Source organism: Channa argus, chromosome 8 (assembly GCF_033026475.1).
Source record: "Channa argus isolate prfri chromosome 8, Channa argus male v1.0, whole genome shotgun sequence".
NCBI classification, from domain to species: Eukaryota; Metazoa; Chordata; class Actinopteri; order Anabantiformes; family Channidae; genus Channa; species Channa argus.
Window position 1 is genome coordinate 2,100,540 of NC_090204.1, and position 25,821 is coordinate 2,126,360.

At 39.3% G+C, this 25,821-nt stretch overlaps 1 protein-coding gene across 6 annotated transcripts; it reads right to left on the reverse strand.

The window, feature by feature from the left end:
• Nucleotides 1-14: 14 nt before the first annotated feature.
• Nucleotides 15-24,984, reverse strand: btbd8 (BTB domain containing 8). Of its 6 annotated transcripts, none has more exons than XM_067513390.1 (19): nucleotides 24,866-24,984; nucleotides 23,296-23,413; nucleotides 21,298-21,477; nucleotides 19,595-19,719; nucleotides 19,039-19,156; nucleotides 17,607-17,696; nucleotides 16,890-16,970; nucleotides 16,704-16,800; nucleotides 15,596-15,684; nucleotides 12,477-12,579; nucleotides 11,835-12,017; nucleotides 11,586-11,756; nucleotides 9,904-10,033; nucleotides 8,954-9,015; nucleotides 7,719-8,262; nucleotides 7,023-7,110; nucleotides 5,215-5,333; nucleotides 3,154-5,100; nucleotides 15-906 (listed from the first exon to the last, which is right to left on the reverse strand). In XM_067513390.1, the coding sequence occupies exons 2-19, from the start codon at nucleotides 23,397-23,399 to the stop codon at nucleotides 407-409; spliced, it is 4,731 nt and encodes a 1,576-aa protein (XP_067369491.1). In that variant the 5' UTR covers nucleotides 23,400-23,413; nucleotides 24,866-24,984; the 3' UTR covers nucleotides 15-406. The 6 variants fall into 6 exon arrangements, with proteins under 6 accessions (XP_067369491.1, XP_067369492.1, XP_067369493.1 ...); XM_067513391.1 differs by having other exon boundaries at nucleotides 24,791-24,901; XM_067513392.1 differs by lacking the exon at nucleotides 17,607-17,696.
• Nucleotides 24,985-25,821: the final 837 nt, after the last annotated feature.

The window sequence follows — 25,821 nt, forward strand, 5'->3', positions numbered from 1 at the left end:
TGAAGAATGCCTTTTTTTTTCTTTAACACAAACCTTTATTTTTAATAGGACACTAAATGCAAGCCAGTAGGGCCACAATTATTTTTCCTTTAAGAAACGTAAGTCAACCTCATTATGTTGAGAGATAGAAGGTATTTTTTGTCTTATTCTTTTATAGAGCTTTTAAAGCAACATCAATTAAACAGTTAAATATACAAAAATATCAGCATGCACAACAGCCCATTTGTGCCAAGCAACAGTACACTGAGGGCACGGTGAGGAATACAACTGCTGCAAAGTCCGGATTCCACAGTCCAGAAAAAGAGAGGGGCTGCTTATAAACTATAAATTAAACCAAAGTTGACATAAAGACATTCAAACTTCACACGGACTGCATCAGCTATACGAGAGGCTTTGCTTTGTGTAATCAGTGGTGTGTTTCCAGTTCTACGATGGTCCACTCCCCCTGTGGAGATGCAGCATCTTCTGGGGAGAAGCTGGTCACAGTGATGCTGGTGGAGGAGTCTTCCATGGGTGAGATGAGCTCTGCCCAGCGTTTGTAGGTTTCCTTTTCTTGGGACAGAAATGACTGAGTGTCCAGGCAGTCACGTGACAGAGACAGAGTCTGTTTGATAAGGTACTGAGCCAGGTTGAGCTCCTCGGGCACAGGGTTTATGACACCCAGGTTGGATTCATGGTCTGAGAGAAGGTGCCTAAGCAGGCTCCAGTCACGCTCAGCAAACACATTGCTTTTGTCATCGGCCTTGCTTTGCTTTTCGTCCTCTGTCTGCAGCCTAATATTCCTATCCTTGTCCAAGCAGCGCTCAAAGGCTTCGCCCACATCCGTCTCGAAAATGGGTGAGAGGGCTTTAGATGGCCGGCGGTCATGTTTGCAGGTTTGTTCCAATCTGTCACAACCATTGTCCCCTAAAAATAATTGACAATACTGCAAAATGACAAACAGATTCACTCCTCCACAGTTCTTTTTACCCCCATTTCAGAGAAAGTCATTGTCTGCTACAACAAAACATTTACCTTTAATGCAACTGTGTCCTTTGAAAGGACAATCTAGTTGATGCTGGATGAGGACAGCAGTGAATTGGTCACAAAATGATCAGCTGATGGAAAATCATACGTGTACCACTAATTGAAAATCCCTCATAAAATATGAAAGTCACTAGATAGTTGCCTTAAAGGTAATGCACAGAGGAATTCTCTTCTGAATGCGTCTCTTTATCCACCTGTTTCAACAAAGCAAACCACCAGTGAACGTTAAATTTATCAGTAAGTAGCAGTGATGTTTTGAGATTCGCGTGCTCAGGTCTCAGAATGGACAGAACTAATGAACACTTAAATACTGCTGCAAAAACCTAAATGCAAGCAACAGAGCTTTACTCAGTAGTTTCTTATCCCCACTTTCTTTTGACTTTCTTTTTTATTTATTTTCAATAATTTTATGGCAATGAAGAGACTGCTGAAAACAAAATATACATTATTCCATCAGGAGAGACCATGAGTAATGCAGCAGCAGGGTTTTTTTCTGAATATGAGTGAAAAAAGAGAGACATGGCAGAACCATGACAATTGCTCTATAGACACATCACATATTTTACAGGGCAGGCTAATAACATTACACAAACCTACTGAACCAAAGTTTTGGGGAAAAAATAGAAACACAGTTTTCTTTCAAGGTGGACGTCTACGTATTATAGACACAAGTCTAGCAGGTAAGCCAAAAGGTAATGGTCAATGAAAAGAACATAAAAAAATAATAATAGATGGTATAGGGAAATGACAAATTAATATTAACAGTAGCATGCATAGTATGTGCAGTGCAAAAATAAGGAAGACAAGAAACAAATAAACAAACATGTACATTCTTAAATAGAAAAACAGCAGGGAAATGCAAAGGGAAAAGCTTCCCAGTACAACACACATTTCTAAGAAGCAGTGGCAGTTTGGTGTTGTATTTGTGTACCAACATTTCAGTACTTGATTGATATTTTAGGTTGTCAAACTCCCAGAATAAAAAAGGAAAAAAAAAAAAAAAAAAAAACTATTTGGTTTATATGTACCTGAACAAAAACATGACAAGTGCTACATATAGCATTTTAAAATCAACAAATATTTTTAACTTAATTTGGTGAAAAGGCAGTTTATGATGACATACCACCGCAAGTGACCTTGTGCACAACAAGGTCCAGATCTGTTTGTGCATCACAGCACAAAGGAACATGGGCTTCAAACCCAGAAGCTTGTATTTTTCAAAGTGGCGATGGTATAGCAAATAAAAAATTACATATATTTGGCCTTTAAATAAAGCAAAAGAAAAAACATGGATGGAGCAACAAAGAAGAGAAATCCTAGTGGCATATTAAGACAAAAACACTTGGTGTTTATCATCAAAATTTCAAGAAACATATGATTCATCGGCATCACTATGAGAGGATATAAATGTATTCCAACAATAGCCTAATGGAAAAAATAATTATAGCAACAAATAACTAATTGATATGTAAACACATATTGATGTTAAAGTGCTAAACATAGTACTAACAACTATGCCAAATTATCTATGGCTTAAAAAAAGCCAAAGACTTTTCCACTGCATAAAAGAAACAACAAAAATCCTAATTAAATAAACTTTTTTTTATGTACATCAAAGTGCATTGGTATAAATGTATCATTGGCCTTGTCACAAGGCAAATTTGTTTTGACAAATACAATTATATGATCAGTCATAGTGAGATGCAGTATACACTGCTGTCCCCTTTTCTGTGTCAACTAGCTTACATGCCTCTGACTAAAGGTACTTTAGACGTTGAACCTTATAGTTTACTTACTCTTATAAGACCAAGCTCCATCATTAAAAATGATATTTATGTAGCAAATAAATGGATTAAGATGAGAGCAAAGATTTAGCTAGTAAAATATGATGACTGCTGATTTCATTTGAACTTGTACGTCCAGAGTAAATAGTTACTAAATTGGTATTGAGTAATATCCTTTTATAAAAGGAGGGTTAGGTATATGTTGCGCATAACTAAGGTCTTTGAATGAGAGCAGAGAAGAATGAATCCTGTAGGAATAAACTACATTTTTAATGATGGAGTTTGGGGAGATAAGATGGGTTTGGATTTGGGGTCTAGGAAGGGTCCATATATCATACATTACCTGCTGGAGACTGTGGAACATGCACAGAAGAGTCTCCTGTCAGCTGAGGCTCATTTAAGTCTAGATGTAAATCAGCCTTTTTGTTTTCTGAGGAATGGGCTTGATTTTTGAGTAGCCCTCCGTTGTATCCGTTGTCAATGTGCCATAGATCCAGGTGGCATGGGCGCTCCTGTGGAGGGAGGTCTTTAGTGTCAGCTTCCGAGGGAGGGGCGCTGGACTTCCCTTCATCAACTTGGATGTGATTACTCTTTACCTGTAAGGGGTCCTGAGTATCTTTCTGGAATACAGTGGATTTTTCTTCATGCTCCTTGGTATTTGCTTTGTGCTTTGTGCCTGTGTTTTCAGTAGCCGGGTATTTCTGCTGGTCACCACAAGGGGCACAACCGGATTGAGGAGCTGTAGAGTCAGATTCAAAAACATCACAAGGTGTGACAGCATTATCGGGCTGTTGAGGGGGAGTATGGACGCTACCTTCTTCTGACCCCAACTCCTCACACTCGTCAACAGAGAGCAACACTGAACGACGGAAGTTAGAAGTTGACTGGTAGTCGGGCTGCTCATTCTCCTGGTCCACGCCATCGTCGTCAAAAGCTAGGTTGACAATCCCCTGAAAGTGTGATGAAGGCTCAGTTGGTGGCAGTGGAGTCTGACCTGGAATAACCTCAACTTCTGACTTCTCATCTTCTGTCTCCTCTTCATCATCATCCTCATCTTCCTCCTCAGAGGAAAAGAGCTGGTGCTCGGGGACACTTTTTACAGTCACATTGGCCTCAACTTCTGAGTGCTCCTCCTCCACTGGAACTTCATCTCTTTGTAACCATGAACGAGGACGTCGTCTTAGTCCCTCCTCCTCACTGGTAGTCTCTGCCTCTTTCCCACGCAGCCGCACCTCCACTCTTAAGCCTGCCCCACCTTCGTACATCTTCAACTCTTCTGGGGTGCTTGTGTCACTACTACTGCGACCCAAGAAATCATGGCAGCGCATGGTGCCGCACTTGGAAACACCTCGGTCATTGGAGCCATCATCATCTTGCGAGCCTCCTGCATCATAGTCCTCTGAGCGAGGCTTGATGTCATCAGAGGAAGTGGTGTGTGTGCTACCAGTTTCTGATTCTGGGCTGACCTGATGGTGGATGCCACTCCATGAGTCCTCTAAAGGAGTGCCAGTGCTTCCCATGCTGCAGGGTGTGTCTAGGGGACATTCAGGGTCTCTTGGAGAAATTGGGGAGCTGATCTCCTGAACTTGCCCTCCGCTGATGTGAGCAGGAGCAACTCTGCTTGGAGACGGTTTTAATTTATGCCCTTCAGTCTGTTTGCAAGCATCTGCATTAGCAGATTTCACATGAGGGGTGTTGTTAGCTGCTGCTGTTACACTGGTATCATTTCCTTCACCGTTAATGCTTTGAGACCATATTTCAGTCTTTAGACTCTCCTTAGGGCTTGATTCTGGTTGAAGGCCAAGTAAATCGCCTGCTGGCTGTGTACTATGTGCTGCGGTCTGTTCAGAGGATACTACCTCAGTACCATCTTTTAGCTCTCCAACATCACCAGTGTTTTCAGTTGTAACCAGCTCAGCTTTGCATTCTGAGTTTTTACCATTCACTGCTCCATTTCCTTTAGTTCCTGATTTCTTGAAAGGAGCAATAGGAACTGAGGTTCTGGCAGTTCCTCCACATTTTGGTGAGGATTTCTCCGTAGACAATTCAGTAGTACTTTTTGGCTTTAGTCCAGACTTGGCAGCCACTACTGAAGACTGCTTAGAGGGGGCAGAAGGTTTTATTGGTTTAGCACCAGCTTTCGTTGACACTCCACTTCCTGAAACATGTTTTGCCATCTTTTTGGGAGCGTCGCTGCCAGCTTTTTTTGGTGCTGATGATTTTATCCCATCCTTGCTGTCTTCTTTCTTTGGGGAAGCTGGCTTTTTCACAAAGGACCCCTGTTTGGAGGCTAACAAAGGTGAAAAAGAACATTAATACTTGGTTACAAATATATATATATATATATATATATATATATATATATATATATATATATATATTAAGGAGACTCTGAAAATCGTACCAGGGTGGTCTGGTGTGCCTCTTCCTTTGGTGTCTGCTGTTGCTGCTTTCGTTCCAGTAGAAACTTTTTCTGCTACATTAGTCTTGATTTTGCCACTTTCTCTGGACTTATTGGTAGGACTGTAATTTAAAAAACAAACCAAACAAAAAAAAAAAAACAGAAAATTTATCATGTTTTACCACAGTATCACAATCATTAATAACCCCAGCCCACATCATCATATAAATATTAATGACAAGAGCTCAGGCAAAGTATAATATAGGAAAGGTGTGGTCACTACTTCTTCAGTCAACAAGGTCCTCAAGTAGTGTCAATCCAGAGATTGTAGAGTTCTTTTTATTTCAGCAAAGTAAATCATAAACAATATTTAACACCAGTGGGGGGCAGCAAAGTTTTTTCCCCCATTTTGTTAAGGGCAAAAGACAGGCTGATTAGTACTGTAAAGAATTTCGAGTTGTTACTTGTGCCCTTGTTAAGGATATTCTTCCGTGGCATTAAGCTAAACCTGACTTCAGGAACAAAAGAGTGGGGATCATAATTTTAGTTTGAGAACTGCTCCTTGCTCAAGGTCAAAGGAGTGTGAATACGTTGAATACTGCATAGACAGCTTTACCTGTACCAGCTGCTTCTCTACAAAAGAAGCCAGCTGCCTGGTTAAACCGGGCATCAGCTATATATTGGCTAACTAACATAACTCAGATTTACGATGTTTATGAAATATCAACTTGTTGGACAGATGAAGTTTAGTTGCTGATTGTGAAACAGATATTTTTAACACCTTTGAGGACAGAAAACACTACACAGCTGCTTTCATCCTCCAGCTGCTCTTATCCTCCTGATAGCCACATGGGGTTTTAAAAAACAACAACAAAATGATACTAGAACTGCAACATCTCAATACCAATACCCTGGTCTTATTTTTACATTCAGGATTTGGAGTTTAATGATCTATTTGGGTTACTCAGCTTTATGCTATTGATATATCTTTAGCATGTTCTAAATTTCAAGTTGAGTTGCAGGCCTACTATCCATATAAACAATTTGTAATTTTAAAATACATTTCTCAGTGCACCCTCATACTTGAGGCTATATAGGACACATAACACAAAGACTCAGCAATCAGCCATAACATTAATACTTGTGGCCTTAACAATGTGATGGAGAACAAGGGTGAGCCTAAGCAGTCTGCAGCTACCCAGGACCACACACAGCAAAATATGATACACCGTGCAGAGTTAGTAGGAATACACAAACCCAAAACTTAGGAAAAAGTATTGGCCCAAAAAGATTCTCCACTACATGCGCCATTAAGTATGTTATTTACAATTTACAGGGAGTACGACAGTAAAAGTATAGCACTAAGAAAACAATGTATTTTAAACAATAGGGATTATGGTAATTATGGTAAAATATGCCATCAAATTCAAAACGAGGTAATATTTTCCAGGAAATGGTTAAAGCTTTTATTAGTTCTGAATATTTTTTTATTTATTAAAACCTCTAGGTTAATGCAGCTGGTTGGAGTATATGCATAAGGGCAAATTGGAGCTGTAAATAAAACTATGTTAATCTGTGTTAAACCTAAAAAAAAAAAAAATCCTTTTTATTTTTCAAAATGCTTGCTGGATTGTTGAATTGCCCTCTAAAGACACCTTTTGAACATTTAATTTGAGTTTCATCTTTTAAATGACCTTGTGCTGTAGATAGAGGAAGTCAGCATGGACATAAATTAAAGCCTTTCAAAGCATTTCAGTAAAGACACATGAAGCAGTGAGAAAGCATGCTGTTACTTGGAGAGTCAAACTCACCTGCTGGTCTTTGTTGTTTCTGATTTCTGAGGTGGTTTTGTGAGTGGTGATTTGTTCATTGCCTTAGCCTGGAGTTTGGGCTTTGCACCTAAAATACAAAAAAATGAACCATATTATTCAGGGCACAGTTTTGAGAACAATCAGTCGAGAGCACATATAGGACTCTTCATTTATTGAAGAATAAACCAAATTGTCTTCACATTGAGCTTACATTAAAGACATTAGCTATCAGGGTGGGGTAAAGCTGCACATGCTATACACTGTACCAGTAGGACAAAGCTTAGGGCTCACTGTAGCCATGAATTACTCCAACTGCCCCGAAACCAAACTTACCACAAAAGCTTAAAGTGAACAGTCACAGTATGTGTCACCCTTGCATAGGGCTATGACCACTGTTGCTCTCCTATTATTTTGATGCCTACAGGATGTCAAGAACAGCCTCGTGTACTTTGCTTCCTGATAACTTGTTAAGAGAACTGTCACACATGACAATTCTTTTGCGTTCCAAAAATCCATCCCTCTTGGCTATAGCACAGTATTCATCATACTAATCAGTATGCAGGTTCCCTCATTTCTCAGCTTTAGTACTATGCTCTGGAGCAGTGCTCTGCTTGACCACAGTGATGTACTACTGTACACTTTAAGTAGTGTCAATCACAATGACAAAAGGTAAAGAAGTTGACAGAGAGTGTAAACCTTGAATGGAGGGGGTGTCATTGCGGGGGCTGCCGGCACTGTTCTCTGGCGAGGCGCTGCCTGATGTTGATGAAGCGCTGGGCTGAACTTGGGTGGTGCCAGCACTGCTGTCAGCCTTTCCTGCTGTGCTCTTCAGACCCTTTATGTTTGCTGTTTGGCTTGTAGATGTGCAGCTTGGGGGAGAGGTTTTAGGCCTTGCACCTGGGTTTGGCTTCTTATCTTGATCTTTAGCCACATTAGAGCTTCTGGGGCTATTGGCACTGGCTGCATCCCGCCTGGCCCCTGCACCTCCAGTGCCATTGACAACTGGTGTGCCAGCTGATGCAGTCCTTGCTTTTGCTGCTACACTCCAATCTCCTGACTTCTTTACATTCTTTGCCTTGGATGTGTGACCATCCCCTGGTTTGTTTGCTGTTCCTAGTCCATCAGACTTCATGGCTGATACAGCAATACAAGAGGGAGAACTTGTGTATTTGGACGTCCTCTGGGCCCTTTGTACAGGAGGACTCTCAGGGGCAGATATAGGGCATTTTACTGCCCTTTGCTGAGAACAAAAAGTTTAGTAAAATAATTATATTCATTCAGCATACATCCAGAAGATAATTAGGCAAAAATGACACAGGCTTTTAAGAACTTTACTAATATAGTCTGTGGTAAGCCCACCACTGCACATTTTTTTCTTTTTCTAACAGCTGATTCTTCCTTTCAAGTGTTTTAATAGATGTCAAAGGTAATTCCTTCCATTTAGTGAGTTTTTATAAGATAAATAAACTGTGAACTGTGAATTAATTTTCGATATCAACAACACTAAATTGAGTCTTTCTAGTTTCGAGAATTAACATAAAAATCTTTAGGAAAGAGGAAGGACGCCTCTTCTGACTATCAACACACTTCCTGTGGGTTCTCTAACAGCTCCACAGCTCTCAGCCACTCATACCTAACATCCTGGCAATGCACTCTGGCCACGTCAGCCAGGTTTATCTTAGCTATAAATCTGTTTAGAGTGCCCTGCTCAAGTCATATACTGCATTTCTTTGCTGCGAGGGTGGGGGATTACTAACATATGACATCTGTTGGTGATAGATGATCATCTAAAGCTTGCATATATTATATTCAAATTTCTAATACCACAACATCAGCTAAGTAAAAAGCAGAGTAGCAGATAACCCCTCAAAATCTGTTTCTTAAATTAAGAAAAAAAAACAAACAAAGGAATTGTTGAATAACAGTATTACCTGCGAGCTAGTGAATACTGGCTTTTTACCAAGTCTTCTACCGTCCCCTTTATCAATGGCACCTGTCAAAACGGGATCAAAGCAACATTAAATCAACATTAGGTCATTTAGCATTTGCCTGCAACACACGTTATCCAGAGAGCTGCACCATTTCTGCCCCATTCACTGCTTAGCTACTTTATTATCAGAGCTAGAGGAGCCATATTTTTCTTTTCACAAATTCCTATTTCCACCTCCTGTGTTAATGCTTTGCCCACAAGAAAACATTATCTCAATAAATTGATCAATCAGCCTCATAAGCTTCATTTCAAAAAAAGCACTGCCAATTCTATACATATACCTAATATCACTGCAATACCATATCACCTAATTAATCTTTATTTAGTATATAATAAATATTAAATGTAGAGTCATGTTATGGATTCATGTAAGGCCTAGAATCTGATCACACTAACCAGAAATCAACCAGTAATAGGCACTGATAACCGCTGAATAAATTATTAAGGCAGTGCATATCAACACATCGCAGCGTAACAGTCAGGAAGCAGCTTATTAGTTGTATTTGTAGTTGTTTATAATCATGTGCAGACCTACAAAAACAGGGATCAGTCCTCTCACCCATTAAAAACAAGCATGGCGCATGGTGCATTTACCATGGTGCATATACACATCTGCCTGAGAGAGCTGAAAAATAAAAATGTGTAATGTGCAGCACTAATTAGACAGTAAATGGGTTAGTAATTGCCAGGCAGTTGTCTAGAAGGCAAGTGTTAAGTCAGGCAACACCACATCCTTTAGAGGATTTGGTTTATCTCTAATGATGCAGAGCTTTGGCTTGGGCACTAGGCTGGGTTAGGGAGGGAAACACACACACACACACACACGCACACACATGAATACGCTGTGTGCATGAAAAACAGAGAACTCATAGCAAGGATACCCTGCCCTACCTGCAAGTATTCTTTCTCTGTGTTGGGGCGACAGAGTCTCCCATCCCTGTGTGTGGCGAACCGCGTAAAAGCTCTGAAGCAGGAAGGTCCACAGCCGACGGCGTAGCTCATAGATCTCTTGCCTAAAAGGCTGGCGGTAACATAGACAGAGAGACAGGGAGAGGAGAAGAATGGAAAGGGGTGCGCTAGAGCACAAGCGAATCAGCAGCTGCTTCAAGAACCATTCACCATGGCAACAATTACCCCTCCCTTCCTCTGTCCCTCCCCCAACCTCATCTCTGTTGCAGAATTCACTTGAGCTCCCTTTACCGAACGTGATGTCAGCGGCTGAAACCAATGCTCCTGTATCTATGCCCGATCATAAAAACAGAACTGGAAGAAAGGGAGGAGCTATCTCTACCTCCTTCACTGCACTAACCATACACACCCCTCAGCAGCAGATACACAGCTAGATTAGTCAAGGCCACTGGCACATGTCACAGTCTCAGACTAATCCTTTCTGCCATACTGTACTGTATTACAGGGGTTATGTGCTTTAACTTGTGCAATCACTTTTCCCAGGAAGTCTTCTCACAACATGTTATATCTTAACTATTTTCAAATTCTCTTTACCATCCTTCAACATTGCTTGGAGTGTATTTGCGATTTGATCTGTAGTATTTAAAAACATACTACCATACAAAATATTTTTTTGCCATCAACAAATACAATGAAAACACCAACAGTGCCTCAGTCCATCTTTCAGTACTTTTCCAGCCTGGATATCATCACTTGTTCCTACTAAGGATGTCATTCTACTATTAGGAAGTAAAACAGGAAAGATAATGTTGCTCCTGACTCACCCACAGGATGGGGGCATGCTTTTAATCATTTTGTAATGTTTTGTTACTCTTAGAAAAGCCTATTTCATATACATGATGACAAATGCACACAACAGAAAACATATAGCCTCAATTTTTTAAATCTGTAAAGTTTCGGAAGACTATATTAATGACAACAGAGATTATTCTAAAGATATTTTTTTTTACATTTTCACTCTCGACCACCAACTACCTTTTTGTCCTTAAATTTGACACTTAAATTTGACACTTATGTTCCACGACTACTCAACTCAGCAATTCATGAACGGCATTAAAGCTGAATGTGTAGTTGGAAGGATTAGATTTCTTTATTAAAATCTGTTACAGTATTCTAGCTACAGATGTGCTATATCGTTTTGTCGAATCATGTCTAATACATCATTCATATTTGTCATAACGTGACACTAACTACTGTATATAGTGTCATCTAGTGTATGCATAAATGCTGTTAATATGGCCATCTTACACGAGCCTACGAACTCTAAGCTCAGTTGTATTCCTCTGTCATTTTGAAATGGTTTGGCAACAAATTAGATGAGAGTCAAACATCTGTGATTTGCAAGTAGAAACCCGAAGCAACAAAGGGTGGAAACACATCAAATGTGTTCCACTTCCTCAAAGGCAAAAACCACAATATAAGAAGGATAATTGCAGACGTTAGATAAGCAATAGTAATAAACTTAATTCAGAATGGTTTGGCAGCATCTTCAAGTTTAGAATATTGCCTGTAATTTATGTCATACTATCAATATTGAGTGACTTATTTATTTTTTTCTTCTTTTACTCAGCCTTAATTATATAATAAAATGTGCTGTATTTCACCTGCTCTTGCTTTTGTGCTCCCTGCTCCAGAAAGGCACTGTCCTCCATGTGATCTCTACACAGAGAATTCACAGCGGCAAAATGATCACAGCAGTTGTCCACAGTCACACTTTCTCTTACGGCTAAACACAACTTCTTCATCACTGTAGGTTCTCTGGTGAACTCCTCCCTCTGTAACAGAGTCAGACATTGAGAAATCCACAGAAAGCTGTGCTAAAGGAGAATGCGCTGGCTGCTTCCCCATCTTACCCTACGAAGGTCCTGGAAGGCCTGAGAGCGTGTGACCCTTGGGAAGTGCTGGACATTGAAACGCAGGGTCTCCTCCTGTAACTCTATGGCAAGATTCTTCACACGTTGGGCCCACTTGACTTCTGGGAGGCTTCCAATCAACTGCTCAGTGCCACAGAGCATGGTTACTGAATTCTGCACAGTCTGAATGAAAATATCTGTCAGCTATAGAAACTCCCTCTAACTGAGAAGAAAAAATAAACTAAAAAGAACACTGCTCTTCATGAATCACAGGACCTATTGATCAGTGAGGGGATTCCCTTGTTGTGTAACATTTCTTGGCCAGCCCTGAACCTCAGCCTTTGGCAAGAGTGAACAGTAGTACATTTGTCTCGTCTTACGGAATACACATCACCTTGTTTGTAGTAAAGAAACAGAGACTAAGACAAAATTATCAATTACAAGTGGCTCATTCCCCATCTGTCTGCATCCACATCAGATTCTTAGAGTAGCCTATTTAATAACCGAAAATTTAATTAGGGTCAGATTTAACTAGATTATGTTTGAATTTCCTTCCTGTGGAAAAACAAAGAATGAGATGATGATATTTGTGCAATTACATGAAAACATTGCAGCTGACAGCTCTGGCAGGGAGGAACTCACCATGGTTTCAGTTAGAGCAGTAAGACACGCTCTGTGGAATTCAGGAGGCAGAAGGGCAAAGTTTCTCTCGCACCAGGTCTTTACAAAATGTTCAGCAACCCACCTAAAAATACACATCATAAACTCAATTAACAGCAAGTAATTTAGCTATCTTTACCCGTCGGACAAATTACTGGAGGCTTTTCCAGTGTTTCTCTTTACTTTAAAATGCCGATTGATTCAAGCATGAAATGCAAGGAACAGATATGAGAAGATTCAAAGAAGCACATTTTTAGAAGAGGACGACGTCCTCTCATAACTACTGCCAGTCAAGTGTTGTACTGATACCCTCTAATGTGACAGAAGTGAAAGAAAAGCATTATCAAGGTTTAACATCCCTCTGCACTGGTGATAGCTTTGGCCACAGGCATTATGCTTTGAGGTTGTCTGTCCATTAGTCCCATTCCCATTAATGCAATATCATAGAAATACTTATAAAATTATTAAATTATGCCACACGTGGTTGGAATTCCATTACATCTGGCACAAGCTGCGACTGGGATGAAATTAGTGAAGTTTGGTGGTAAACGATCCAGTCACTAACAGAACTCTAATAACGGGGTGTTTGCTAAAGAATTGTCTCATGTCTTCAATAAAGCGTTGTAGGTGTTCTTGTCCACTATCATGAAGAAAGTGGACAAGAACATTTTCTAGGTCACCTAAAGAGTGAGGAGAAGTAAAACAAAGTAAGGGAAGGTCTGTAAAACACAAGGCAGCACCACTCGATTTATCAGACTCAGAAGAAACATGGCAATGCTACATCCCCACAAACCACATCAGAACAAGCTCACAGCCTTGCTCATCCCAACCTATTCCCCTGACCTACATTCACACAATTCATGCTTGCTCACTGCAGCATCCAAGAACATAGTTAGCTCGCATAGTAACATTAGCTACAGCAGCACTGAAATGGAAAAATTATTCTGTGTGCACATAAACTGAAAGAAAAGTGCTGAAAACTCAGAGATCAACATTTCAGCTTTGATATCCAGACATTTACACCTGGATCTGATACACAACTTAGAAGATAGCCCCTTTTGGTGGAACCCACCCATTTCTCATGTGAGCAAAAGTACTGGAACATGTGACTGACAGGTGTATTCTGTTGCTCTTGTGTGTGCTATGACATTGATTATTCAAACAATAAATAGCACTGAATATCTATGCTCAGTTTCAGATTTGGGTTTTGCCTGTTCAGATTGGTATTATAATGAAGAGGTGTAATCAACATGAAAACCAGAGAGCTGTCTATGGGTGAAAAACATGTGGCCACAAAAATTGTGAAACGAGAGAAGATGGAAAGTCAATCAGAGCCATTGCACAAACATTGGCCATAGCTAGTACAACCATTTGGAATGTCCTGAAGAAGAAACAAACCACTGGTGAACTAAGTAACAGACGTCAAACAGGGAGACCAAGGAAATCAATAGCAGTTTAGGAACATGAACAAAAGTACAATGGCTACACCAGAGTATGCAAACCACTCATTAGCAAGAAGAATAGGAAGCCCAGGCTGGATTTTGCCAAAAAGTAAAGAGGTGAACCTCAAAATGTCTGAGAAAAAGTTTCATGGACTGATGAGACAAAGATTAAGCTTTACCAAAGTGGTGGAAAGGCTAAAGTTTAGAGAAAGAAAGAATCTGCTCATTATTGAAAACATCTGTGAAACACAGCAGAGGTAATGTCAGGGCTTGCATGGCTTTTTCTGGGACGGGTTCGATGATGATGTAATGATGGGGTGGCTGTAGTCTGCAGACCACAGGGATAGTGGTTCAATCCCTGGTCCCAGCTACATATGGAAGTGTCCTTGGGCAAGACACTGAACCCCAAGTTGCTCCTGGTTGGTCAGGTGAGCCGCTTGCATGGCAGCCACCACCATCGGTGTGTGTTTGTGTGAATCCCTGATTGAGAGGCAACACTGTGAAGTGCTTTGGATATAAGCCCTATATAAGCAGCCATTTAGCATTTCCCTAGTAGCACATGATGGCAGCATAATCAACTCAAAAACTGTTTGAAATATGAAATCAAACGGACAGATCCTTAATTATGCAGCAAGATATCAAGGGAAAGAAGTAGAAGGCTTTACATTTAAACCCTATAAAGCATGAAGTTTACCTGCTTTATAGACTGAAGAGAGTAACCCCCAGAAAACAAGCAACAACTAAAAGAGGCTGCAGTGAAAGCTTAGAAAACAAACACAAAAATATGCATCAGTATGCAATATTTTGGCGAAGTGAGTCGATTGGTCACAGGCTTAATGCAGTTATAGCAAACAAATCCTTCACTTTAATTTATTTTAGGTCTATCTGTTCCAATACTTTTGCTTAAAGGAAAAATGGGTAGCTTGAAACAAAATCTTTTAAGGTGTGTATCAGATCCACATGCAAATACCTGGAAACAAAAGTTGAAATGTTGATCTCGTCTCATTTTTCACTTTTGATGTCAAACCACTTTTGATGTTTTCAGTCTACAGCAAAAATAAAGGAATTGGCCTCAATGTTCCAATACTTTTGGAGGGGAGTGTATGTATCACTCTTTGTCAACTCTGAGCAATCAGAGAGGACTAAGTTTCACTGTGATCCCAAAAACTCTTAAAAGCAGAGTGAAACCTATTCACTAAGAAAACCACTTGATCTTGCATCAGTTTCACATTCTGTTTATAAATCTGAATCAGTACTTTCAGTAATCCATTTGAAGCAATAGTTGTGAGACAATAATTTGTGCTAAAGTCAGTAGGCGGCGAACACAGAAATAGCATCCAAATTTGTACTATTTACACTGAGGATATATGGCATAAATACTTGATAAACTCAAACCTAAACAAGGAAGTTCACTGGCTTCTGGCTTGATTATACTGGCAAGAATAATCGAGTTCTTTGGGAAACACTAACATATCCACATTGCTGCCAGGATGTTCAACAAATCTGGATCAAAGAAGCCTTTGACAAAAAGCTCCATACTTTAGAGCCTATTTCTATTGAAATACATTTCAAAGATGTTACATACTGTATCTCTAAGAAAAAAGACAAAATAAACATCAACCAAGAAATGTAAAATATAAGTCTTCTATAGATTCTTACCTCACACAAAGCACGTGGAGGTTCTGCAGGCCTAAGGCATGTGTAAGTGAGAGGCACTCAAGAACTGTTCTCTGAACTCCATCAGTTGGCTGCAAACGTAAAAAAACAAAAAAACAAAAGGTGAATCCTATATTCACATATGGTGCTCCACAGAAATCCTCAGAGATAGATTATAATATATAAATATTGTCAACAACATTATTGAGGCTCGGAACACAAGTGCAAAATCAACAAGCGTAAAATCAAGGAAAACAGCAGTAATTGTTACAAATTCTTAGTTGTAATATAATGCTACCAATAATTTGAAATTAACCCATTTTATCCCAAATCGCGTGTCATTAGTAATGCTCTGAAATAATCAGGTGGTTTTTATCAAATCAGCCATCCATCATGACTGGAGCCTATCCCAGCTGTCATTGGCCAAGAGGTAGGGTACAACACAGAGAGACATAGACAGACAACCATTCGCACTTACATTTACTCCTACGGGTAGATTAGAGTAACCAGTTACCTAGCTTGCATGTCTTTGGATTGTGAGAGGAATGTACCTGAGTACTAGCATGGGGAGAACATAAAAAACTCTACATAAACTTGTTCAGTCTTAAGTAACATATTAATCTGCACAAATGCTAAGGATTATGATAGAAAGTGATATTTAGAGTCAGTTTCAGTTTATTCTAAATGAGGAGTTAAAGGTTAGCCAAATTAAATGTTTTGAAATCAACTTTACTGCCTTATTTAGATGTAATAATTTCAAAGAAATCTCACTGCAGATCAGTTTAGGAGCTGATTGTAATGAACCGCTGTCTTAGAAAAAAAAAGTAGTTACTGTAAATAACAGATTGTAGATGCAAATTCCTTATGAAACTGCAGTCTACATTTGTGCAACACTATTTGTTGCTAAATATGGCCGTTCATGTTAGAGTCCCTATTATGTGTTCAAATCAAGAGCTCCCTATTTTCAAAGGATGCATTAGATTCCGTTTCAAGGACACGTGCTGGATTCTGATTAAGCTGTGTCCAAACACTCAAAATTTTAGTGTTATGTCAGATAAGGGCACAAAAATCGCTTTAAGGCATTCACTAGCTAATCCTCTGTGTAGCTGACCTTGGGAAAGAAGTGGCAGTAGTCTCGGGTCAGAACCATCTCCACCACGTCGTGTAGCCCCTCTAGACACAACATATCTGCTGCCAACCAAACCTGACTGTAGAATAAGAGACACCAAATAGAGGTCAGTTTATTTTCTGACTCTGTGCTCTGATTTTAGAGCCCTTGTTTGTTCACACTATGTACCTGGCAGTGGCTCCATAAGGCAGCTCCACAATGGCCCCATACATAAACTGTAGCAAGATTTCCATCTCATCTGGTCCTAAGCTGAAAGAGTTAACATGATCATTTGCTTACATGTCAAATTTTACAGGTTGAAATACACATAATTGATTCCATTCGCAACTCAATACTTTCTATGTAAGTCTAAAAGGATTTTCTATAGTACATAATTTTCTGTAAGGGTTGGATATACAACTGAGATACCTGTAAACAAAACCTGCATTTCAAGCAACCTGGGGGCCACTTTAAAAGGTTTTTTTCCCTGCATAACACTGCATCCGTTCCCCATCTTCCCCCATTACCCTCAGATGAGTAATACTGAGGCGAGTGACACGTCTATTCGGGGGGGAAGCTTGCCATTGAACGAGTGGGGAGTGGCAAAACAAAGTGCTGCAAAGTGAGTGCTGCAAAAACTACTGCAAAACAAAGTGAGCTATTTAAGACTGAGTGCCTTTGTGTATGTTTCCATCTTGCAGACTGTATTGTGAGAGAGACCTCATTCAGTGCAATCACCTCTGTTGTAAGGCATGAAAAATGCAGTCACCTCTGTTGCAAGGCATGAAAAATGAATGCAGTATATGCATTAATTCAGCTTTCTAGATTTAGAGGGAAATTTAGAATCATTAGACCAGAGTTGGAGGTGCGACCTCCTGCTAGATGATGCTGATTCATCAGTCTTACCCATGCAGAATGATGCACTGTCTGGAGCTCTCCATCCAACTCCCGCTCAGCATGGCTCGGAAGTACTGAGATCGTGCACACAAGATTGCCCTAGAAACCCAATAAAGCAGGCAGCTGCGTGTCAGATCTACCCACACTTTTAATATTTCACCTGTCATACAGTGGCCCTGTGCGTACCTAAGTGGCTTTGAAGTGACAAGCAGGAGGATGAAAATGATATTGTGTGTTCTGCAGCCTTTGGAGACTGTGTTTTTATTTTTCCTGGCTTGATAGTACTGTCACTAGTATGCCACCAAGATATTTAGGGCAGTTAATTAGCTGCATTACAGGTAATAACTGACTTAATTCCTATAGTCAACAGATCCATCAGTCATTTTCACAGACTAACAAGCATCTTTTGTTTCCTAAAAGCCTATTACATTCCAGTCCTCTGTGCCACAGAGCTCCATTGTTGTCCAAAAACACATCAGTGAGCCACACTAGCTGACCTTCATTACTGTGAACACACACTAATTTACTTTGACTCAATCACCTATTGAATCAAGATGGTGACGGATCAGGGACACATGCATGTCATTTATATGTGTTAACTGGCCAGATGACACAAAATATATAGCTAACAATGCATGTATCACCATCTTTATAGCAATTCTCTGTAAACATCTTCTATTTCTGTAAAATATTTTGTAATGTTCACTGATCATTAAAAAAGTTTGTCATTAGTGTCATACAAACACACACATATATATACACATACATACATACATATATCTATAGCTAGCTACTACAAAAAACATTTGTAGAAGCTGAATGTGGATTGATTATTGTTGGTATTAATGTTAATAAAAATATTTGTTTTAATCTTTTTGTCATTTCAGTATAAGGAGATGCAAACTTTTGCACCCAACTGTGGAATTTAACACTTTCAAAAGGATAAAGTCTTGACCTCTTGCCTTTTGGTCCTATGCTATACAATATATACATGTTTGTATGTATGTCATATTATTTCATGAAATTCAAACAGATGAATAAATACAATAAGTTATGGGTTGGAGCCCTGGTTTAGCCTCTGGGTAAGAACTGCAGCAGCTAACAGTTTGCTGTCATAAAGATCGCCGCTGCAAAGCAACTAAAAACTGGCTAGCTTCTCTCTGTTGAGCTTTCACTGCCTGACTGGTCCCTTGAGCACAAGCTAAAAGAAAGGGGTCTCCATAGTTACCAGTAGCTGCTGCTGCTGCTGCTGCTGCTGCTGCTAACTCCACATCACAGATACATGATCTTTGTGGTGTTTGGAATCTGGTGAATTTGGCTGTGATGTACTGAAATGAACATGCTCTTATCACACCTGCCATCTATGACGACACTTAACAATAAACAGACAGGTTTTTGGATTCTAAAGACACATCTAGAATGCCACCCTTAATATTTGTACCTGTGGCATGAGAACACCTGATCTTGTACTTGGATGGTAATGTCACACTGCTCTCCCCTTTGGTACAGATCTAGCAAGTCAGCTCCAAGGCCTGAAGCTGGCTCCAGAACATCAGCACCTAAACAGAAATTCAGATTGGCAATGAGAAAGGACAGAGAAGTGAGATTAATGAAGAGAAAGGCTTTAAGTGTGCATTAATGTGTGTGTAAGTAGCAGATATATCTCTGTTTAAACCACCTATGTAAAGAACTGAAACTGACCACAGTGTCAGTGGTTTGATCCCCAGTCCTGGCTATATGTTGAAGTGTCTCTGGGCAAAACACTGAACCCCCAAGAGCCCTTTCCCCTCCCCAGCTGTAGAGCTAGGTCCTAAATTATCTATAGCATGTACAGGCTAATATTAGCAGTAATCACGACAGGGGTCCAAATGTGATTAGCTCTTAAGTGGATTATGGCTGAGATATCATAATGTGAAGAACAGGGAGGGAGGAGGGCGACACAACGTCCACATGAACTACAATAAACTCTCCACAGGAAAGCATGGTGATGTGTTTACCTGAGTCAGTAGTGATCTGAAGGTCTGCCGGGTCAGGAACAGACTGAGTTTGCTCAGGCACGGAGCCCTCCACACCTGGGATTATTTCACACGAACGCATGGTCTCGTCTGCTGTGTACACTTGCCTGTAGGGATGCAGGTGCAGGGCTATTAGGGTTAATGAAACCTGGGCCTTCCGTACTCATTTAAATTATATTTTAATTTCTTGCCCTGTGACTTCAGCGGCTCATGCAACCACAAGTTGGACTATGCATCGTTTTTGAGGTTATCCTCGGTTAAAATGGCAAAATCCTCAGCAAAGAAACCATCATTTCAAATCTAATTTTAGTTTTACAATTGGCCTAAAAGGGCTTAGAATTTATAGAGTACACAACAACCCTCTCCCAAATCCCTTTAACTGTAAAAATCCATCACTTTTTCCATCAGTTTTCTACAGAATTCCAAAGCTATTCCATGTCAGCGGGGTGATGTAATCCCTCCACCGAGGTTTCCTCCTAGGTAGTTCTGCCCATAACATATTAGCATTCTGTTCTCAAAGTTCTCATAAGGCTAATGCAAACATTAGACAATCTATGTTAATTTATTCATTGTCTCTCTCAAAATAAAGAAATTCGTATTAACGTGAGACAAATTGGAAATGTATTTTTTGCACATAACAAGTACTGAGTTTGCTTTCCAACACTTTTGCAATTATTAGAAGACTTTAAATATAAATACTGGCATTTGGATATTTTTTCGTAAGACAAACTTAAAACGTTGAAAGTCCGTCCTTTTAATTAAACCACAAACACTCTGTCCTCTATGAACCTAGCCATTAACACTTACATTTATATCCCTCATAATCATTTTGGCATCAAAACATTTGGAATAACAACCTGGAGGAATGCTGCCTCCACAGTTTCTGCTCATACTACCCTGATCTAGGTTGCATTGTTTCATTTGCCTTTAAATCTCTGCACATACAACAAAGTATTCCAAAAAGTCACTACCAGGATTCTCATTTATAAGTGTCATATTTAATACCAATAGATGATTAAACGATAGACCGATAAATAATGGTTATAAAGAAGACAAGTCCCCCCTCCAGGTTCTGTGCTGTACCCTATGCTGCATCTGTTCTCCAGCATTGCAGGAGAAATGGTGAGTAATAAAAACGTCCTACCTATCACATTCAAATGCTAGGGTGAACAATTTAACATGGAATTATTTGTGATAAGATCTGTGTGAAAGCCAAAAAAAAAACAAGAATGTTGCAGTTGTCAGGCATTAAAAGGGGCTTGAAAACAGATATTTTTAAATCCATGGTTGTGTAGCCAAAATAGCACAACTTCATTCTAATTATAAATTGCTAATAAGACACAGAGACAAGTCGTTGGATGAAAGAGACCAAACTGCAAAGCCTTGACGAGAAAACAATTGCTGCACTGGAAACTTATGCAAGATCAATATTACCAAAATTTGGGATAATTGTGTGCCTCAACACTAACACTGTGATGTGCAATCTACTATAGCTATTATTTGGAAAATGCAGCATCTGTAAACTCCCTGAAACAAACATCAAGACACCAACTAACCCTTGCAGATTAAAGAGGGTGTTGCTTGGCGCCCTCTGTCAGAGCAATACTGAAACTGTAACACATGGAGAGGAGAAAAAAAGATGTTTCTGATACAGTAACTATGCATCACTTGAGCCCACTGCGTACCTGAGGAAATCTTTCAGCTCAGGCAGCTTGTAGCCAGGCAGATGAATAATGGTAGGATCCTTGTGCGTCGGTCCATGAAGGACGTGAGGAGCTCGGGCCAACAGTATGGCTCTGTGTGCTCGGAGTGAGCCAGACTCAGTATGGAGAGAAATGTCAGCTTCCAGCTCATCTTGCAGCAACCTGCAGGAAGACATTGTGACACTTTTATGAAGCGTTTATTCACTTTTAAAAACTGATTAATGAAAAAAATGTACCTATGCCCACAAAGACACTATGCTATAAATGGCGCAAGTTAGCAAAATGTTCGTAAAATGTAAATGTACAGTGGATTCAAAGCGCATTCAGACCTCTTCACTTTTGTGTTGTGGATTAATTTCAAATGGATAAAGTTGGCATTATTTTTACAATTGTGACTCAATAACCAAATCCAGGTGTGCCCAGCTTTTTAAAAGATCTGGGTGACCCAGAAATCAGTCTGATATCAGTTCAAATGGTGGTGCGGTGTCCATTTTTGTAACCCTTTAATGAGAAGTAGTCAAATGCTACAAGAGCACTCACATCCCCGTCATTTCAGATCTAAGGAACTGCTAAACTGCTAAAAACTTCAAGTCATCACTTTAACTTTAAGTTTCATTTTCCACCGAATCAAATCTCTGTTAAAAAAAACAAAAACTGAGCCAATTTTATACTTTAATATGTTACAAATGTGTACCTAATTTTACATTCTATAAAAGGTATTTTGTTATTATGAACTGGATTTTACTCAAACAACTAAACAAATTTGTTCTCATCTGTTTTTTTCTCTTTACCATTTAGTAAACTGTCATGCTATTCAGAAACGCGGCACATTTTCTGTAGTTTAATGTGCATAAACGTTATCAACTGTGGAACTTCAGTATAGATTTTAATACTGTTGCAAAGGAGTGAAAGAGTGAATCATAGATTCCTTCAAACTGACAATCAGTCATTCATCCCATTTACAGTAAATTGAGAGAAGTGGTGACTGCTGTTTGGTGTCATTGTGTGCACCACACTGAACATAGTCCAGTAAATGGAAAGAGTTGTTGGAAAACAGAAAATTTTAAACAAACATTTCCAAACAGTTCAGTATCACAACAGCTGAAAATATTATTAAGAAGTTTAAGGACCATGTGACTCCTCGTGTGAATAGAATTGTGAATAGACTAAGAGCAAAGGCCAACTTCTACAGAGATCCAAACTGAAGTGAAACCTGTGTCACTATCTGTCACAATAAAATCCATCCAGGAATGCAATTATTTTTATTATTTTTTTCAGTTTTACATTTTTTCAGTGTAAACTGGGGGTTCCTCGTTTTTCATGGAGGGAAATGGTAAATGTTCTGCACTTATATAGGACTTTTCTACCTATTGGCACTCAAAGCGCTTTACCCTGCTTCTTATTCACCCGTTCACACGCACACTCATACACTGATGGGGGAGCTGCTATGCAGCTGACCAACGCTCACCGGGAGCAACTAAGTTGGGGTTCAGTGTCTTGCTCAAGGACACTTCGTCATGTGACCGGAGGAGCCAGGGATTGAACCAAAAACTGCGAGATTTTTGGACAACCGCTCTACCTTCCTGCGCCACAGTCCACCTGTCTAGGGGAACCTAGAAGTTTGTCCAAATGGTTTTATGGCACCTGGTTCGAGAATTTACACAACCAGGTGTTTATCTTAATGCATTAAACACCTTCTTTTCACAATTGAACAGTGGGTGGAAATATGCAGCATTTAGCACTTTCTTTTGAAGGATTTCTGAAAAGTTGGTTAAACTTTGCTCAACGTTTGGAAGGAAACGTGTCTACCTACATGGGGGCAAACCATTCAAGTGTCTTTAAAAAAAACCTGCAGTGGGCTGTATTGCTTTCACTGCAAAGAGGAAATGCCAGCTTGTGGTTCCTTGTAATTGACGTTGATCAATGATCAACATTTCACCAGGGCCATTGCAGTGCACTGCATACTGTTGCAAGCCTTACCTGTGAAGGTCTGCAGACAAAGCAGATGATAAGCATCTCTTAAGCTGCTTCTTGTATTTTTGCGCTTTGGCCTGGAACTCTCTTGTAGCCTCAGTGGTAATCATGGTTAATCACATTCCTTAAGACAAAGACAGGACAGAAACCTCTTTATGGAGCTCTAGAAAAAGATTTTGTGGTATGCAGTGGAAAATGTTTGAGGAACTCAAGACAGGTTTAAATTTGGAATGGGCACAATTTGTAACATATATATGCTTTCAATTCATTAATCTACATGTTTGATACTGCTTTGCTGAAATAGAAACAAAATGTTGCTTCCCTATATACCGGTTAGGTAAACTTCAAAGCCAGTCAGTCTTAAAAAACTTAAAAGGCAATTAGAAGATGCAGTGATGATGTTATCAAGGCAATCTCTTTTTAAAAGTATAAAAATCTTAAAAAGTAAAAAAGATATTTAAAAAGCTGAAGACATGTATTAATTTATAAGTTATATTATATCATTTATAAGCTAAAAGTTTTGAAGTTTGAACAGTGCTACTAGCTAAAAGTAGCCGGAAGTAGTTGGGATCCAAAAACGTACGGAAGTCAGAATAAAAATCATGATAATAATAATAACAATAAATAGAATACCATTACTCACAGTACATAATAAATAGAAAAAGTATTTCCAAAAAGAAAATGCACTGTGAAAGGTGCTTTTTCCAGGCAAAGCTGAAAAAAGCTGGATTGCTTTTTCTGAAATAGCTGAAATGAAATGTTGCTTCCTGATATACTGGTTGGTTAAGCTTCAAAGTCAGTTAGCCTCAAAAACTTCTAAGGCAATTATGTGACGTCAGTGATGATGTCATCAAAGCCATCATCTTAAAAAAGTATACAAGTATTGTCCTGGGGGTTCAGTGAATCTTGCTGCTTCGAACAATTATGTTGAAAACACGTTCAGAAGACGGAAGTCAGAATAATACTGATACTACTACTAATAATAACAACAATAATGATTAATATTAGGATATAATTACTGTGAATGCTCCAGCATTGATTCTTAGAGAGGCGCTATTTCACCAATTTAAAGCAAATCAATGTAAGCTAAAAAAAAAAAAAAAAACAAGATCACGACAACGCGAAACTAATTCCGTTACAGCTGCAGGGAATGTGTGTGACCAAGCATATTCATTTAACATTCGAAATTAAAATGACAAAAACTTAAAATGACTTTACTAGCGTAAAGGAATAACCTCCTTCTCTTTACTCCCAGGAGAAAACACCGCCTAATAACATCACCAATACTAACAGTTAGCTAATAAGGTTCATCCTTTTATAAAATGAACACACACACACACACACACACACACATATACCTATGTTGACACATGTACGTGTTCTTTACAAACACTTGCTACAGCATCACACTGTCGTTGTCCTCTCGCGGCTAGCTAGCGCTAGCAAACCCGAGCTTCCATTAGTTATTAATCCTTTTAAAGCGTAAAAGTGTAAAACAAACCTGTAGAAATTAGCAGTCTATTAGTATGAGGTTCGATTACAAACACTTCTATCATTAAAGGGCTGACCCACTGACCGATGTTGTTGACATCATTGCTGCACGCTGCTCGCCACCCGCTAGGACCCGGTTTCCAAAGAAACGTCACAGCTCTCGACTTCGAGCTGCAGCACATGCGCAGTGCAGGACAATGAGATGTCGGCGCCCTGAAATGGTGCGTTCACGTGTTGTTCCTGAGCTCGAAAGTCGGATAATCATTCAGTACAAACGCTACTGAGGGTAAGTGGTAGACGCCCTCTGGTGGCGTTTTTCATCACTGAGACTCAGAACATCAGTAAACCACCAGTGTTCACATAAAAACGTGGAGATTTATCGGGTCCTTGCAAAAAACCCAACAAAAAAAGAGTTGAAAGTATACTGAAGATGCAGCTTCTCTCCTTGCCAGCTTAGATATTTACCTGATTTGCACTAATGCACAGTATAGTATTTTATTATATCACTGTTTTAATCAACTCATGATAGATGTATTTACTTAACCAAAAGAATAATGTTTGCTATGTTTTTAAATCAGAACATTTTGATGCAAAAGCTAATAACTGTTTCATTTTCATTACAGTGGCATGTGTGCAGATATTGAACAATATTTACCAGTTTGTAAGCAAATCATTTTTAAACAAAAATTATATTTTCGACTGCCTGTAAAGGAAGCCATTGACTTGTGTTGAAGTCATTGTCACCTGCTGCATCATTTCTCTTCTACTATGATGTTAGTGCAAAGGCAGTAGAAAGTAGAAAGACAAAAGATATCAAATCCTTTTGGATACAGAGATCTGCATGGTGATGATGCAATACGGGTATAACTTTCTCTTAAGGAATATTTGTGAAATTGTTACCAATTGGTTTAATAGTGATAAATAAACAATAATCTAACCAGAATATGTAAAATAAGGGCCAGTTTAATCATCTGAAATATACATTCGGTCTAATGTTGGATAATTTGACAAAACATTTAAAAATCTACACAAATATTTTCG